Raw genomic sequence first — 14,636 nt, 5'->3', positions numbered from 1 at the left:
TAGGTTCTCACAATCCCTTAAAAACTATTATGTAAGATACAATTTACTAAGAGTTATATTTTCATATCTGTGATAATGTCGCTGAACGAAAAAAGTAAGCAAAACGTAACATTTTTTTTAAATTTTTTGACTTAGTCTAGTTCATCAAAATTTCGATAACCTAAAATTCAGGTTTAAATGTTTTTAAACGAGCATTTTAGACATAATCAAACAACCGTTTTATCATTGTTTTGATTCAATGTTTAGTTCTCAATACATTCAATTTACAAAGATTGGGTTCATTAGGTTTATGATTTTTCTATAATTTACAACTTTATCTGGCCTTTTTAAAAAGATTTTTTCGCAAGATTACTGATTATCATAAAGGAAACATTTTTTATAGTGTGTGAAGAGGGGATGTTTGGTAAAAATTGCAATCAAAGCTGTGGGATGTGTAAAGGGGAATGCTTCCATATCAATGGAACATGTACAAGAGGATGCCAATCTGGGTATCAGGGAGAAATGTGCAATGAAGGTAGTTGGAACAATCTTTGTACATGTTAATGATTATAAATTTTCTTTTAATCAATTAAACTTAGACGTTTGATCCATTCCATTTTCTTTCTCCTTACGTTTTGTTGTCTTCTATTTTTCTCTACGTTTGTCTACAAACAGAAAGGTCCTTGAATAGTTGGAAATCATAATATATTATAAGAATCTCTTCAACGGAACATGATGACATATTTAGAAAAAAATATATATAAACTCAGGATTATTTACATTTTTTTGATATGCGAAAGTTAACATTACGATTTTTTTTTCAATTCTCTATATATCGATTTGAACAAAAAGAATATTTCCAGCAGTGTAAACTTTTTTTTAAATTTTTCTACAAAACCTGTAAGATGATATTAAACAAAAATTCATGGTTACCCACCTAGGTCTCCTCCTTATTTAGCACATGGGAGCATAAAGTAATGTTAAGCTGTACATGACAGTTTAGATCTTTGCACTATAGGGGTTCATTTATTAAGGCTACAATAACCTAAGTTCTAATTGAATACTTTATGTTGATTTTAATTTTGTAGATGGTAAAGTATACGTACCTTTAAGCAAAACTTGTTTGTTTGTCTTTTGTTTGTTTGTCCTTTTTTTTCTTTTTTTTTTTTTGTTTTTTTACATTTAAGAATGTCACCCAGGACAATATGGTGCTGATTGTAAAGAATATTGTGGTGAATGCAAAGGTGAATGTCACCATGAAGACGGAAGGTGTTCAGACGGATGTAAGAGTGGTTACAGAGGACTTACGTGTAAAACAGGTACATCATTTCATTTGTATATCTTTTGATGATGTTGTCCCAGGATGAACAGCGGTGTATGTCATTCATTCCAATTAAATAGCTTGGTTGAATGCTTACAGATGTGAGTGGAATACATAACACATTAATTAAATACATGTACCTACATATTGTAATTGACTTCATCTTTCAAGGTTTTGGGTAATAATTTAGTAGTGTCATTTTACATATTTCAAATTTGAAGCTGTATTTTTTAATTTTGTATTCTAAATATATCAATACATGAAATTGTTATATTCGTATTAAATCCTTATATTTTGTATGATCATGAAAAAGAATATTTTATGCATAATCAGCAGTGAAATACTTTTTCCGTTTAATGATTTGCAAGTTTTACAAGTTCTTTTTTTTCACAATGACAAAAAGATGTTTGAAGCAAAAATGGCCTTATAATATATAAGAAGATCAGGAAAATATTTCTATACAGAATAAGTGTGAACAAAATCATTCTCGAAATTAAAAACAAATGTGAACGTTTTTTTTAATTTTTGCGTAAATCGATAAAGAAGTGACTTCCAGTATCTTTTCAGTTATTATGTCACGGCCCTGATTACATCACGAAGAGTTAAAAGGACAAAAAACCTCAGAACCCCAATTTTTTGTAGCTGGATAGAAATTTCATGAAACAACAACAAATGAAACATATAGAGATAACGAACAGTGTTCAAGATAAAAAGTCCATAAAACAATTCAAAATTGGAGCAAAGGTAAAACAGACTTACATCAGAGGTGGAATCAGGTACCATGGAGGAGTAATCATCCCCTACCAACCGATCTTTTTCACATTTAACCCATTTTGCACTTATTAGGAAAACAAATCATGTAGCAACTAGTTAATTTAATTTAAAAACTACAAAACATTGAATACTTATTACCACTTTGTCTTCAATTATTCATTTAGAGTGCAATCCAGGAACATATGGATCAAACTGTACAAGTGAATGTGGTGAATGTCTTGGACACTGTAATCCTGTAAACGGGCACTGTTTAAAAGGGTGCAATGCGGGATTTATAGGAATTAAGTGTAACAAAGGTTTGAGTATACGTTTAAACGTTTAAAAACAACATATATATATATAATAAATGATTTGAATGATATTCAAGTAAGGAATATTTTATTTTGACCATCTTCAGTTTGTTTCAACATATTTTTTTGACTAGGTGCAGACAGAAGTTTGTCTCCAAAATATTTTAAGAAAATTCTCTTTGGCCTTTAAACCTGATTTATTATACACCTGTAATCATATAACATACATAGGCAGACTTACAATATTGTTTATATCACTCTTTACAAAGGCATGACCTAACCTAATAACTTGAACTACATACTGTAGTATTTATTTCTAACTTTTAGAGTGTGCCTTTGGAAGGTATGGTGTGAATTGTAGTGGGCTATGTGGAGAATGTCTTGGGAAGTGTAACAATGTTGACGGTTGTGCTGGCAGATGTAAAGCTGGATACAACGGCGTTGATTGTCTAAAAGGTGGAAGAAATAAATAAATAAAAATATATAGGCACTATTAGGCAGACAGATAAATAAATGCATAGAGAGAGAGAGAGAGAGAGAGAGAGAGAGAGAAAGATGAATAGTAATCTGAAATATTTATCATATGATTTATGCATGGTCATGAAAACAAATTGTGAAAAATATTTTTCCCAATATTTTAACAGTATGTCAGTTTGGTTTTTTTGGAGTGAATTGTCAACATGAATGCAGTATGTTTTGTTCAACATCCAAAAACTGCAGCAGAATTAGTGGTTTTTGCCATGGGGGATGTAAACACGGATGGGAAGGCGTGGATTGTTTGGAAAGTAATACATACATGTCGTATATGTATATGTTGTGTACTTAGTCGATGAAATACTAATAAATTATATATTCCCGTAGAGATAATTTTTTTGAGGTCTGGGAAAAAATACTGATTATTTACTTTGGGGATTTGATTCCTTGGTTTGAGAATTGTTGAGTATGCATATTAAATTTTCGTAGTGGTCATGAATTCATCTCCACGACCGAAAACAACAAACATTTACCCCCCACATTAGTGAATTGATGGTTTCTTCATTTGAATATTAAAATTGATTATGTCACTGTAATTCATTTAGATTAACATTTGTCCTATTGATACATTTAGTACGAGACTATAAAGTAAGCAGAATTCTAGGATGGACAGAGACAGTGGCAGTTTTGTCTATCAGTTTGTCAGTAAATCTCTGCGTGTTGCTTGCCTACTGTAAAAGAAGGTAAGTATTCCAATTATTTACAGTTTCCAGAGTACTCTGTGTGAATGAGCTTTATCGATCTTATATTCAATCCTTTATGATGAGTATACAAGATTCGTAAAAAAATGATCTAAAATTGATTTGTATTAAGGTATGCTGGGCCTCAAAAGAGGAGAAAACTGAACATTAGCAGATATAATAGTTCCAGAAACTTCTTGTCTGAGGAGGCACAGACAGATCCAATTGGCCTTGATGATCAAGAATACGGTAGAAGAGAATACAATGAATTGCAGCTCCTCAACGGAGAAAATCATTATTGGAACATGTAGTTAAGCAGAAAATTTACACGGATTTTTTTTATTGATTTTTTTTATTCAATTGATGTGTATTTTAACCTTCATAAAGGTTGAACCTTTACATGCAGTAAAACTGTCTCACACATGTGATGTTATTCAGCATTTTAAAGATTTCTTCCCATTTTGATTGAATATTTTTCCGGTTTATCCAGACTGAATAATAGTATGCAATTCAATCAAATGTATTAAAATCATAAAAGTAAAAATCCTTTTTTCTTGATGTTGTTGTATGATTATTTGGATATATACTGAAAGGAAAAAGAAATGCAGGGTAAACTTTTGAGGTGAATTAAATTAATTTTTTTTCTTATTTTTTTTCAGTAATTCTTTTTTTTTATGTAAGTAATTGCAAGACATATACACCTCTCTCTTCCACTCTCATACCTGTTGGAAAAATACAGATACACACATTTATAAACATCTAGTACACATACTTAAGGATAGCTACACTTCAATATACGTAATAATATACATAAACATAAACTTGCGCAATATGCAATGCATATTCAATCAATAATTATATTAAGAGTTACTATTGGACACATTAAAAAATTTCCACTTGGACCATCTATTTTTGTAAAATATATTTCCTGACAATTTTTCTTCTAAATAATAGTAATTATTTAAATATTTTAAGATTTCATTAAAAACGATATTATTGTTCTTTCTTGATTGATGAAATAAGTATTTCTTCACTAATAGGATAATCAAATTAATTGCCATATGATCTTCTTCCAAATTACCCAAAATAACAGTTTTGACATGAAATACAATTCTTGTACCAGACTTTTGAAATATCCAATCTGACAATGCTAACCAAATCACAGATACCTGTGTACAGTAGAAAAATAAATGCTTGATTGATTCTGGTTCTAAGTTACATATTGAACAAAGTGGTGAATTTTTTTTTTTGACAGATATAGGTTCTTATTAGTACCTAATATTCTATGGATAATTCTATAATTGAACCACACAAGTCCTTAGGCTTTTGTTGTCAATTTAAAGTTTGCATAAACATGTTTAACTCTAATTTTAGATCAGGATCCCATTTGTATTCACAAATAGGTCTGTGCTTTGTTTTTGACATTAAATAATCATAAATATTTCTGGATCCTTTTCTGTTCTTACAAAGTATTTTTACAAATTCAGGTTGATATGGTTTAACCAAAGTATAATATAAATGTTGTTTGATATTAGGCCATGCAGTCAAAATGCTTTGTTTCAAACCTTCATATGTGGTAAAAGGAAATTTTACAAAATAATCATTTATGATACTTTCATAACTAATAAAATTGCCTTCTGTATTGAATAAATCATGCACTATATGGAACCCTTTATCGAACATTGGTTTACAAAATACATATTTATTTTGAATCTTTATTTTATCATTATACCACAGTGGCTCACTCAGTGAATGTAAATTAAAACTCTTTAGGTTTTGGAAGGGAAGTAAATAAATGAGTGAACTTTGATAGGAACAAACTTTTTACTACTGTTATTTTCCCAAAAGGGGTAATATTTCTCTTTGACCAATGGTTTATTTCTTTTTGAATAAGTTTAAACTTCTTGTCAAAGTTAAGTTCCTCCATTTTTTTTTTTAGATTTGCTGTGTATATTATACCAAGAACAGTAAAAGGTTCGGTTGTCCATTTTAATCCTGTATCAGTACAAATTGTATTTTCTGTGTCAAATTTAGAACCAATCCAAACTGCTTTTGTTTTAGAAATGTTAGGTTTTAAACCCGAAAATTTTGAAAATTGAAAAAGAAGATCCAGAGCGCTTTTTAGACTCTTTTCTGTTCCATCAAGAAAAAGAACTGTGTCATCTGCATATTGTATAAGACAAACCTTTTCCTTCCCTATTTTAATGCCTTTTATATTTCTATTTTGTCGAATCATGTGTCCTAAAATTTCTACACAAAGATTAAAGAGGTAAGGAGATACCGGGTCACCTTGATGACAACCCCTAACAATTTCAAAACATTTTGAAAAAATACCATTCTGAATGACACAAAGATTAGCATTATTATATAATACTGAAACCTATTTTATAAGATCAGGACCAAAATTAAAGTATTTCAAAGTATTATACATAAATTTCCATGATATAGAGTCAAATGCTTTTTCGAAGTCAATAAGTAATATCATACCAGGAATATGTTTTTCATGTACCATATTTATTACATCATAGATTATTCGTGTATTCTCTCCAATAAATCTACCTTTGAGGAATCCTTTTTGGTTTTTATTGATTACACAGTCAAGAACCTTTTTAAGTCTATTTGCAATGCACGCAGATGCAATTTTATATGTTACATTAAGAGGAGATATTGGACGCCAATTACTAAGAAATTCTCTAGGTTTATCTCCTTTTGGTAAAATTGATATAATACCTTGTTTCTGGGTTATTGATAGCTCTCCTTTTTGAAAACCTAAATTTATTGATCTTCTTAAAAAACTTCCTAAATCCTTCCAGAAAAATTTGAAAAATTCTGTAGTGAAACCATCACTGCCTGGGCTTTTATCATTTTTCATATCTTTTAAAGCAGAGAGGGCTTCCTCTTGAGTTATGATACCTTCCAAGCTATTAGACAAATGTTCATCCAAAATAAATATATCTTCTTTATTTATAATTTTTTCTAAGTTTACATCAGTTAGCTTGTTGTCACAACAGGAATATAAGTTTTTATAAAAACTTTCAATTTCTGTGAGCTTTTCACCTTGGGAAATAATAGTGTTACCATTGCTTTGAATGATTTTGCTTATAGTTTTATAAACATAGTTTCTTTTTTCCAAACTAAGGAATTATTTTGTAGGTTTTTCTCCCTGTTCAGTCCATTTTAATTTAGTTCTAACAAATAATCCTTTAATATAGTCTTTTCGAAATTCTTCAAGCCTGTTTTGAGCTCTATTTAATCTTTCGACAATGTCATGTGACTCATTATTACTTCTTAAGGATTCTAAAAACCTAATTTCTTCTTCGATAGATTTAATAGTTTTATTTTTTATGTCTTTTTTTTTCGAGAGCAGTAACATATTGTTGCACCTCTTATGCATAACAATAACTGTTCAAAAAATAGTTGATCGTCAATACAAATACACAATTCTCTGTCGTCCACTAAACTAACAGTGGAGGGGTTGTAAGAAGAGGCAGCATATTGTAACTTTACTTTTTGAATTGTTTCCTTAACACAATTAGTATAAAGCTGGTCTTTTAGAAGAGAGTTATTGAATTTTCAAAAATCTTTTCCCTTTCAAAATTATTGAATTTGATGTAGAGTTCAATTAATGAGCGGTCAGACCTATATCCTGGCTTAATATCAACCTTATCAACTAAAGCCATCAATTCATTAGAAACTAAGAAAAAGTCAAGTCGGGCTTTTTTTGTAGGATTGTTCTTAAACCATGTGTACTTTTTTCTCTGTTCATGTTTAACCCTCCCATAAAGACCTAATATCATTGTAATCATTCATAGTAAAATGCGTGTCTTGTAGAAGGTAAACAGAAAAATGTTTTTGTTTCATGTAGTTAAGCACATCTCTCCTTTTTTCTAATCCCCCAAGACCTCGACAGTTTAAAGACATGACATTAAAGCTTATAGAAGAATAAGTAATATGGAGTAAATAAACAATGTTTTTTTCAGTAAATATACACCCAGAGTGTATTGTGCAGACAATGGGAAGTATACGTAAAAAATTGCAAAATAAATAACCTTGACTTAGTGCATGCACGTTGGTGTGCATATAAATTGTGATACTATTTCTACCCCAACAAAATTCACTCATACATCTTTCACACACTGACATAGACAAACACAAATACACGAAAAAATAAAGAAATGTAATTCCTGTAGACACCTGAGTGGCTCATTAATAGCACATTTTATTTTCGTTTACCCGGCTACTATGTCACTCATCACCGGAAGTGTTCATGGCCGTTTAAATTGCAAGGAATTCCGAACGGAGTCACTTTTTCCGAATCCTTTCGTCAATGGAGTCAAAAATATCAAACTTGATTCTGCGTTTCCCGTATTGTCCATATACTGCTCCGTTGAAATACCCAGCGGAGTCGATTCTAGGGTCGTCACTGAGTTTGGATATCAACATAGCGTTGTCCCGTGTCACGTCGTCTGCGACTCTCCACCCCTGTTTCAGCTCTTTTATGTCGACTCTCTTTCTCATTATAGTCGCTTTAGCATCAGGGCTGCGCAATTTGACAATTATTGGTTGGGGCTGGTCCTTTTGTCCGGATGGAATTCGGTGCATCGCTATCACATCAGTTTCGGATATAGCCACACCCACTTCCCCTAAGGCCTCGTTAATCTTTTCTAATAAGCCTGGGGAAACCCATGAAACTTAGTATTTGTTTTTTTTGGAATACTGTTCATTAAAATTTGCTTTTGCGGCAGCGCTTTTAGATAACTTCTGTACTTCCCCCACTCTATTGTACACATCGTTTAGAGCGTCATTGTTTTCATTTAGCTCCCTCTTAAGCTCCGAATTTTCTTTTTTTAAATGTTCAATATCAGTATCAATTTTTCAGTAATTCTATCTAACTTTTAAAATCATCTTTGAAGAAAATGTTAACAAAATCTTAAAAGTCCCATTTGATTTTGTCTGATGATTGATGAGTTATTGAAACTCATTCGACGATACCCCAATAGTGAAAAATCGAAAACTCGTATTATCTTCAATGTCTCCCCCGTGCATCTGTCTCAGTCTTGATTCTGCTGTGCTTGGAATTCATGTGAATGTATTTTTTTCAACCCTGGCTATATTGGGCATGGATAACCACGCCGGAAAATTAGTCAAACGACGCGCGCATGCGCCAGTGAGGGAACACAAACGTAAAGTTGACCGGCTCAAAAACCCAAATTGCTCAATTGTTTTTTTCAGTTTGGGGTGAATGTAATAATTATGATAATATACTGTATTAAAAGCGGTTTATGTGGTTATAAGGTTGCAATTAAACAGGTGGCAGGACGAATAACCGGATGTTAACGTGCCTCTGTTTAGTGTTAACGTCATCGTCACGGTTGCTTGGAAACAACTCCAGATTCTCTCTGACAACGAGTAACCTGTTCTATAGTGGAAAATTTACGGAAAACTGCTCAGTAACCCTTTGTTGCCCTTGTCCTTACTTAGGCAATTCGAAAACTAGACCCCATGGAACTTCCGTAAACTGTACCAAAATTGCAATAAATTCATATCGTCTGTAAATATTGAAAAACAATGTGTTTACCCTATCTGCATCAAATGGTACAACAAGAAAACATTGATGTAACCATCAATTTTCGCCCGGGAAATATATAAAGTAAACAATGGAAATGACTCTTGATCATTAAACCGCTTCGATATGTGTGAAAAGGCATGCGTCTAATTGATGGAGACGATAGTCGCGATTTTTTGGATAACTTATAGTCGGATAAATTTCAAACAAAAATGATACCATTTTAAACTTCATTTCCTCGAGTAAATGTTGGCTGCATAAAATATAAATTGAAACTAGATACTTGCATCACCTATATTCAAAAATGTATTTAATTTTCAATTTTAGAATATTTAACAGGAACTGTGCAGAGTACGTTTTTATGCGAGAAGTAAAATTCGATGTTCTAAAAAAGGGGACCTGTAGTTTTTTCGATAGTAAATGATAAACAACTTTATATATTAAATATGAAAAACAAAAATATTTCTACAGATTCACTTTATGGAAGTAAATATTATGAATCTCGTAATTTATAAAGGGAAAGAACATTCTGATTAACAATCTTTCCAATGTTTAAAAAACCTTTAATTCTGAATAACTACTCCCACCCCAGTCCCCATATACCAACACTTAAACTTATATGTATAGAGCAGCCCGGTCCTCCGGGCTGCAATAAGATTTTTTCACAAACTTGTCGTCATCAATTTGCACTTGTTTTGAGACCTTTAAGAATTTTCCTTACGTGACGTCATACATTTACAGTTGAGTAATTCTGAACACTGGTTTTAGTGCATAGTAAATAACATTCTCATCTGACCAATTTTCGTAATTTTCGGTCAAGCGGTCCTAAACATTTTGAATATTATGTTACCCTGCATTTCTTTTTCCTTTCTATGGAATGCCATATACGACAGCCAACTGCTTACTGCCAACTGCTGACTGCTTACTGCCAACTGTCAGCTGCTTACTGCCAACTGCCACACATATCTGAATAAATTTTATATTTATATTGATATTTAAATGAATTTAAAAAAAAAAAAAAACAGACGCAGATCTAGGACATTTTTTTTTTTACCAAGAGGTCACCCTGGTAAAATTAAATTAACTATATGACCATTATGTTTTGATTTATGTAATATTCAATATACAGTGTATGCCATTGATAAAGTACATTGTTTATTTTTATTTTCTTATTTGAAATAGGTAATAAAATGACTACTTTCTGCTTTTAATCCTAAAAAAAAAGCAACACCCCCACCCCCATCCCCCCACCCCCGGAGACAACAAAACCTTAGAAGAGAGAAAATAAAAAAAAAAGATTTGTCGTTTCGCAGATAAAGATGTTTTGAAAATAAAGTTATATTTTCCCTTATATTCTATAGTTAAAAATTTCCTCAAATTAATGATGTATCTGTGTGTTATAATGTTTCACATGCAAATATCTTGGGGGTGGGGTGAGGGGGCATTTAAAATTTGTACAGTCATGGGTTAATGTATAAACTAAAGGAACTAAAACTGATCTTGGACCCTCCACATAGAAAACGCCAATCAACCATTTATATCTCTTTGTTTTTACAAATAAGATATGTTTTACATGCATAGATCTAGAGAGACAGGTCCGGACCACCCTCTGAAATTTGTAAAGTTATTTCATGCACAAACTAAACCAATTAAAAGTTATTCAATGTATAAAATAAATCAACTAAAAGGGACCTTAGAACCCCCCCTCCTCCCGAAAACGCGGTTTCGTGTTAAGTTGGTATAAAAAATGTCATAGACATGAAGGTATGACGCATGAGAACCCCCTCTCCCCGGCCGAAATACATATTCACATTAAGGAAAGGACTTTACGTTTTTTTTTTTCTTGTCAAGAAATTTCTGGGTTGGATTTTTTTAACATGAGTGACCCTCTTGGAAAAAATGTTCTAGATCCGCGCCTGTTTTTTTTTTTTTTTTTTTTTTTTTTTAAATTCAAATAAATATAAATATAAAAATAAAATTTATTCAAATATGTGTGGCAGTTAGCAGTAAGCAGCTGACAGTTGACAGTAAGCAGTCAGCAGTTGGCAGTAAGCAGTTGGCTGTCGTATATGGCATTCCATACCTTTCAGTGTATAAGTGTTTTTCATATGAAAGTAAATTCTTCTTTCCTTGAACAGTTACATCTATTTTTTTAATAAATAAAAATTAATTTAAAACCAAATTATCCTTAAAAAACATAATATTTTAATCGATTTTCTATTTCAAATTATGAAATATTTTTTCTACACCATTGATTACCGTGTATCTATGAGGGATATTCGGAAATTATTGAGACATTGTGTAAATTTTTTCCTAATAAACGTCTTTCGGTTAAAATTTGCATGTACGTTTGACAAACACAAAGAATTCATCAAAGCAAGGAATAATTTACAAATTTTACATTTCTTCCCATCAACGGTGTATGAATGTGTCTATGGTACGGGTACCCGGCGAAGTCACGAAATCAGATATTGAAAAAATGTAGCACCTACAATGAAACTCCCGGTGGACTCATAATAAGAGGAAAATAAAACAATTCATGTGTATATATTTTTGTTCAATTTAATTTTGTTTTCATGTTTGCAAGTTTGCTAAAATTTTGATCAGAAATACGGAGATCATGAAAAAAAAAAATAGGCGCTGTAAAGAAATCTGATAACAATAACAAAATGGATTTTGACCTCAAGGCGGAGCAGCGAGCACACCTAAAATTTTGTGTTGCGATACATAGAACTCTCTTTCAGACTGACCAACTTGCTAAAACAATAACAACGAGAAAAAAACAGCCTAAGGGTTTATATCATTGGTATATATTTTTGGACCTGTGCTGCATAAATCGGCACTGCGTGATGCTAAGACATCCTGTATAACATTCACGATAAGGCGGACTTAACATGTATGTTAAACATGACAGAAAAATATTTCCCTTAATCTTGTTTAAGAAAAACCATGTATGTTATTCATAAGAAATGTACATCAGGAAATTTTATACCTGATCTCAAAATTGCATATATTCTGATCAAATATTCCTATCAAAGAAAATGTGACATTTTTCTAAATGATGTCATTTGTGGTTTCTCGTAAATTTCCATGTATTTTTTCAGTACTACATTAGATTATTTAATTTTAAAAATGTGCAAAAATTTGCTATTACAAACAGATATTTTACTAAGAATACATTTGCAGGTATTTCCTATTTTTGAAAATAAATCATGTTTTTTCAGCTTGCATTTGTCAATAATGACTTGATTTCATAACTTATTTTTGATGACTTCGAAAATTCTTTAGAAAGCTATGTCAAACAAAATATCAAAATTTCACTGAAATTTAAATTTTTTACTGTGACTTCCGGAAAAAATAAAATTTACCGTAATCACTTTGGATATTTATTTATTTTCTTTTTAAAGATTTTTAAAGAACTCTTACCTGGTAAATATATACTTCAATTAATTGATTGTGTGACGTGAAACACCAGGTTTATAAATTATTATGTTCTAAAAATAAACATCATAGTAGAAGATCAATTACCAGTCAAATACTAGTACACCGTTCAAGCAGATACACAACTTTATTTGTTCATTAATTAAAATTTGAATGCAAAGACGGTTGCGCTAATGAGCAGTTAGACACAATATAATACCAATATTTTGTCAACAGTTTGGTCAACATCCATAAAAGAAATATTAGGAAATCATAGATTGTTAGTTGTGTTATCATTCTATTCCCTTTCTTTGTACTTGTTTACCTACACAATAAGGTCTAAGGATTTAAATATCAAAAGAAAAAATACGCATCGGATAAAATGCACCATGCGCCGTAAATGCACTTATATCATCTTTACCAAATCAAAAACGATGTTGAGACTGCAATTTGCACGATATTTGGATCATATGATCTAAATGTCAACATTTCAAATAATGAATTACGTCCCAATTTCTAACGTTAATTACAATCTATTTAGATACAAGGTAATGATAAAAGATTGTGCCCTTTAATCAATCCAATTTCGACTCACATGTTATTTTGAATTTAAAAAAGGTAGCATCATTACCTCACGCCGAAGGAGATGGATTATTCATCCACATGAAGTAAAGAACGGTGATTCTTGAAGAACCATATTTTCATTAGTAAATAATAACTACACGTTTTGTAATAATAAATCTTAAGGTTAATTTCTTAAGCCTCTCTGGATTCAGACTATTCAGTAAAAGAGGCTAGGGGTCAACAAATAAACTAGCAGATTTAACTTATTTTTAGATATGATATCTTAAGCTGTTGACTATCATTTGGCAAAGAAAAATTTCATAGATTTTAGTTTTAAAATTTGATCAATTTTGTATATCTTTCTATGGAGCTCTTCTTTTAAAGGAGGTCAAAATAGTCTGAAAATCGCCACAACCCTCCAGCCCCTTTAAAAGGTTTTACAGGAAAGAAGCTTTCAGGCAATTTCTTGAACAATTAAATTATGAAAAACAAAATATACAATATATAAACACAATATTTCTTTTTTTAAAAAACAATAATATTTCAGTAATAACAAAATACATAACAAGATTTTTTTTATATTTCATGTATCTTTCAGCTAGGATAAAGTATAAATCTTCTTTAAATATGGAAGGTATTGTTTAAAGATTACAACTTTAAAGGTTACCATTTTATACTTAGAAATGTGTCAAACAATGTTGCATAACCTTAAATTGGTTTTTAAACGAATTCAAATATCAAACGATAATTTAATAGACTCGACATTGAATATTCATCAATCTGCTTGCTTGACTATTAAAAAAACTAATTTAATGTCTTTCTTTTTCGAATTAAATTTAAATAAGATAAGACCTACGCAAATGTTATAATTGTATATAAATACCTTTAAAGAAGTTTACATGTAACAGAAGAACAATTTTACAATATAGAACTTTAATCCAAACCTAATTTTACTGCTGGTACTGATCCTAGCTGTAGCAGAATCCAAGCCTGTAAAGGAAGCTTCACCCGAAGGTAAGTGTTTTTTAAGGACAGATGATACAAACTTTTATTAAAAACTATGAAATTAACAACCTGATTCATGTTTTAACGAGTAAAATGAATAACTTTCACCGCGTAGTTTTTGATTCTTTATTCAAATGTTCAAAAAATGAGAGTTTAATTGAAAAATATTTGTATAGATCAATAAGGATGGTTTCAGAGAGGCAGAATTTTGAACATCACAGAAGGTTTACAAATTCTTTACATTCTAGAAATTTATTATTTGCATCATTTTCAATGAAATTAGGTCAAAAAATATATACCAATCCAGACATCCATTTTTTGTATGTATCATCTGTCCTTAACACGAAATATATGAGAAGATAACGAACAGTGTTCATAAAACAATACAAAATAGGAGCAGAGCAAACACGGACCTCCAAAACATTAGATGTGGGATCAGATGTATATTCCAGTTATATTATTGTCTACCGGAATTTTTAGTTTTTAATAATGAAAAGGAACAT

At 30.9% G+C, this 14,636-nt stretch overlaps 1 protein-coding gene across 1 annotated transcript; it reads left to right on the top strand.

The window, feature by feature from the left end:
- Nucleotides 1-3,015: 3,015 nt before the first annotated feature.
- On the top strand, nt 3,016-3,890 carry LOC134272563 (uncharacterized). The gene is made up of 3 exons (XM_062754787.1): nt 3,016-3,149; nt 3,473-3,581; nt 3,712-3,890. The coding sequence occupies exons 1-3, from the start codon at nt 3,056-3,058 to the stop codon at nt 3,887-3,889; spliced, it is 381 nt and encodes a 126-aa protein (XP_062610771.1). The 5' UTR covers nt 3,016-3,055; the 3' UTR covers nt 3,890.
- Nucleotides 3,891-14,636: the final 10,746 nt, after the last annotated feature.

This window comes from Saccostrea cucullata, unplaced genomic scaffold, assembly GCF_032062105.1.
Source record: "Saccostrea cucullata isolate Sc308-1 unplaced genomic scaffold, CSIRO_AGI_Scuc_v1 ctg8007, whole genome shotgun sequence".
In the NCBI taxonomy this organism is placed as follows: Eukaryota; Metazoa; Mollusca; class Bivalvia; order Ostreida; family Ostreidae; genus Saccostrea; species Saccostrea cuccullata.
The sequence above is the reverse complement of the archived record's forward strand: the minus strand, read 5'-3'. Positions and strand labels throughout refer to the sequence as shown.

Coding starts and splice junctions, on each gene's coding strand:
- LOC134272563 (XM_062754787.1), top strand. CDS start 3,056: ATGTTTTGTTCAACATCCAAAAACTGCAGCAGAATTAGTGGTTTTTGC. Junction 3,150..3,472: donor AGGCGTGGATTGTTTGGAAA/GTAATACATACA, acceptor TGATACATTTAG/TACGAGACTATAAAGTAAGC. Junction 3,582..3,711: donor CTTGCCTACTGTAAAAGAAG/GTAAGTATTCCA, acceptor ATTTGTATTAAG/GTATGCTGGGCCTCAAAAGA.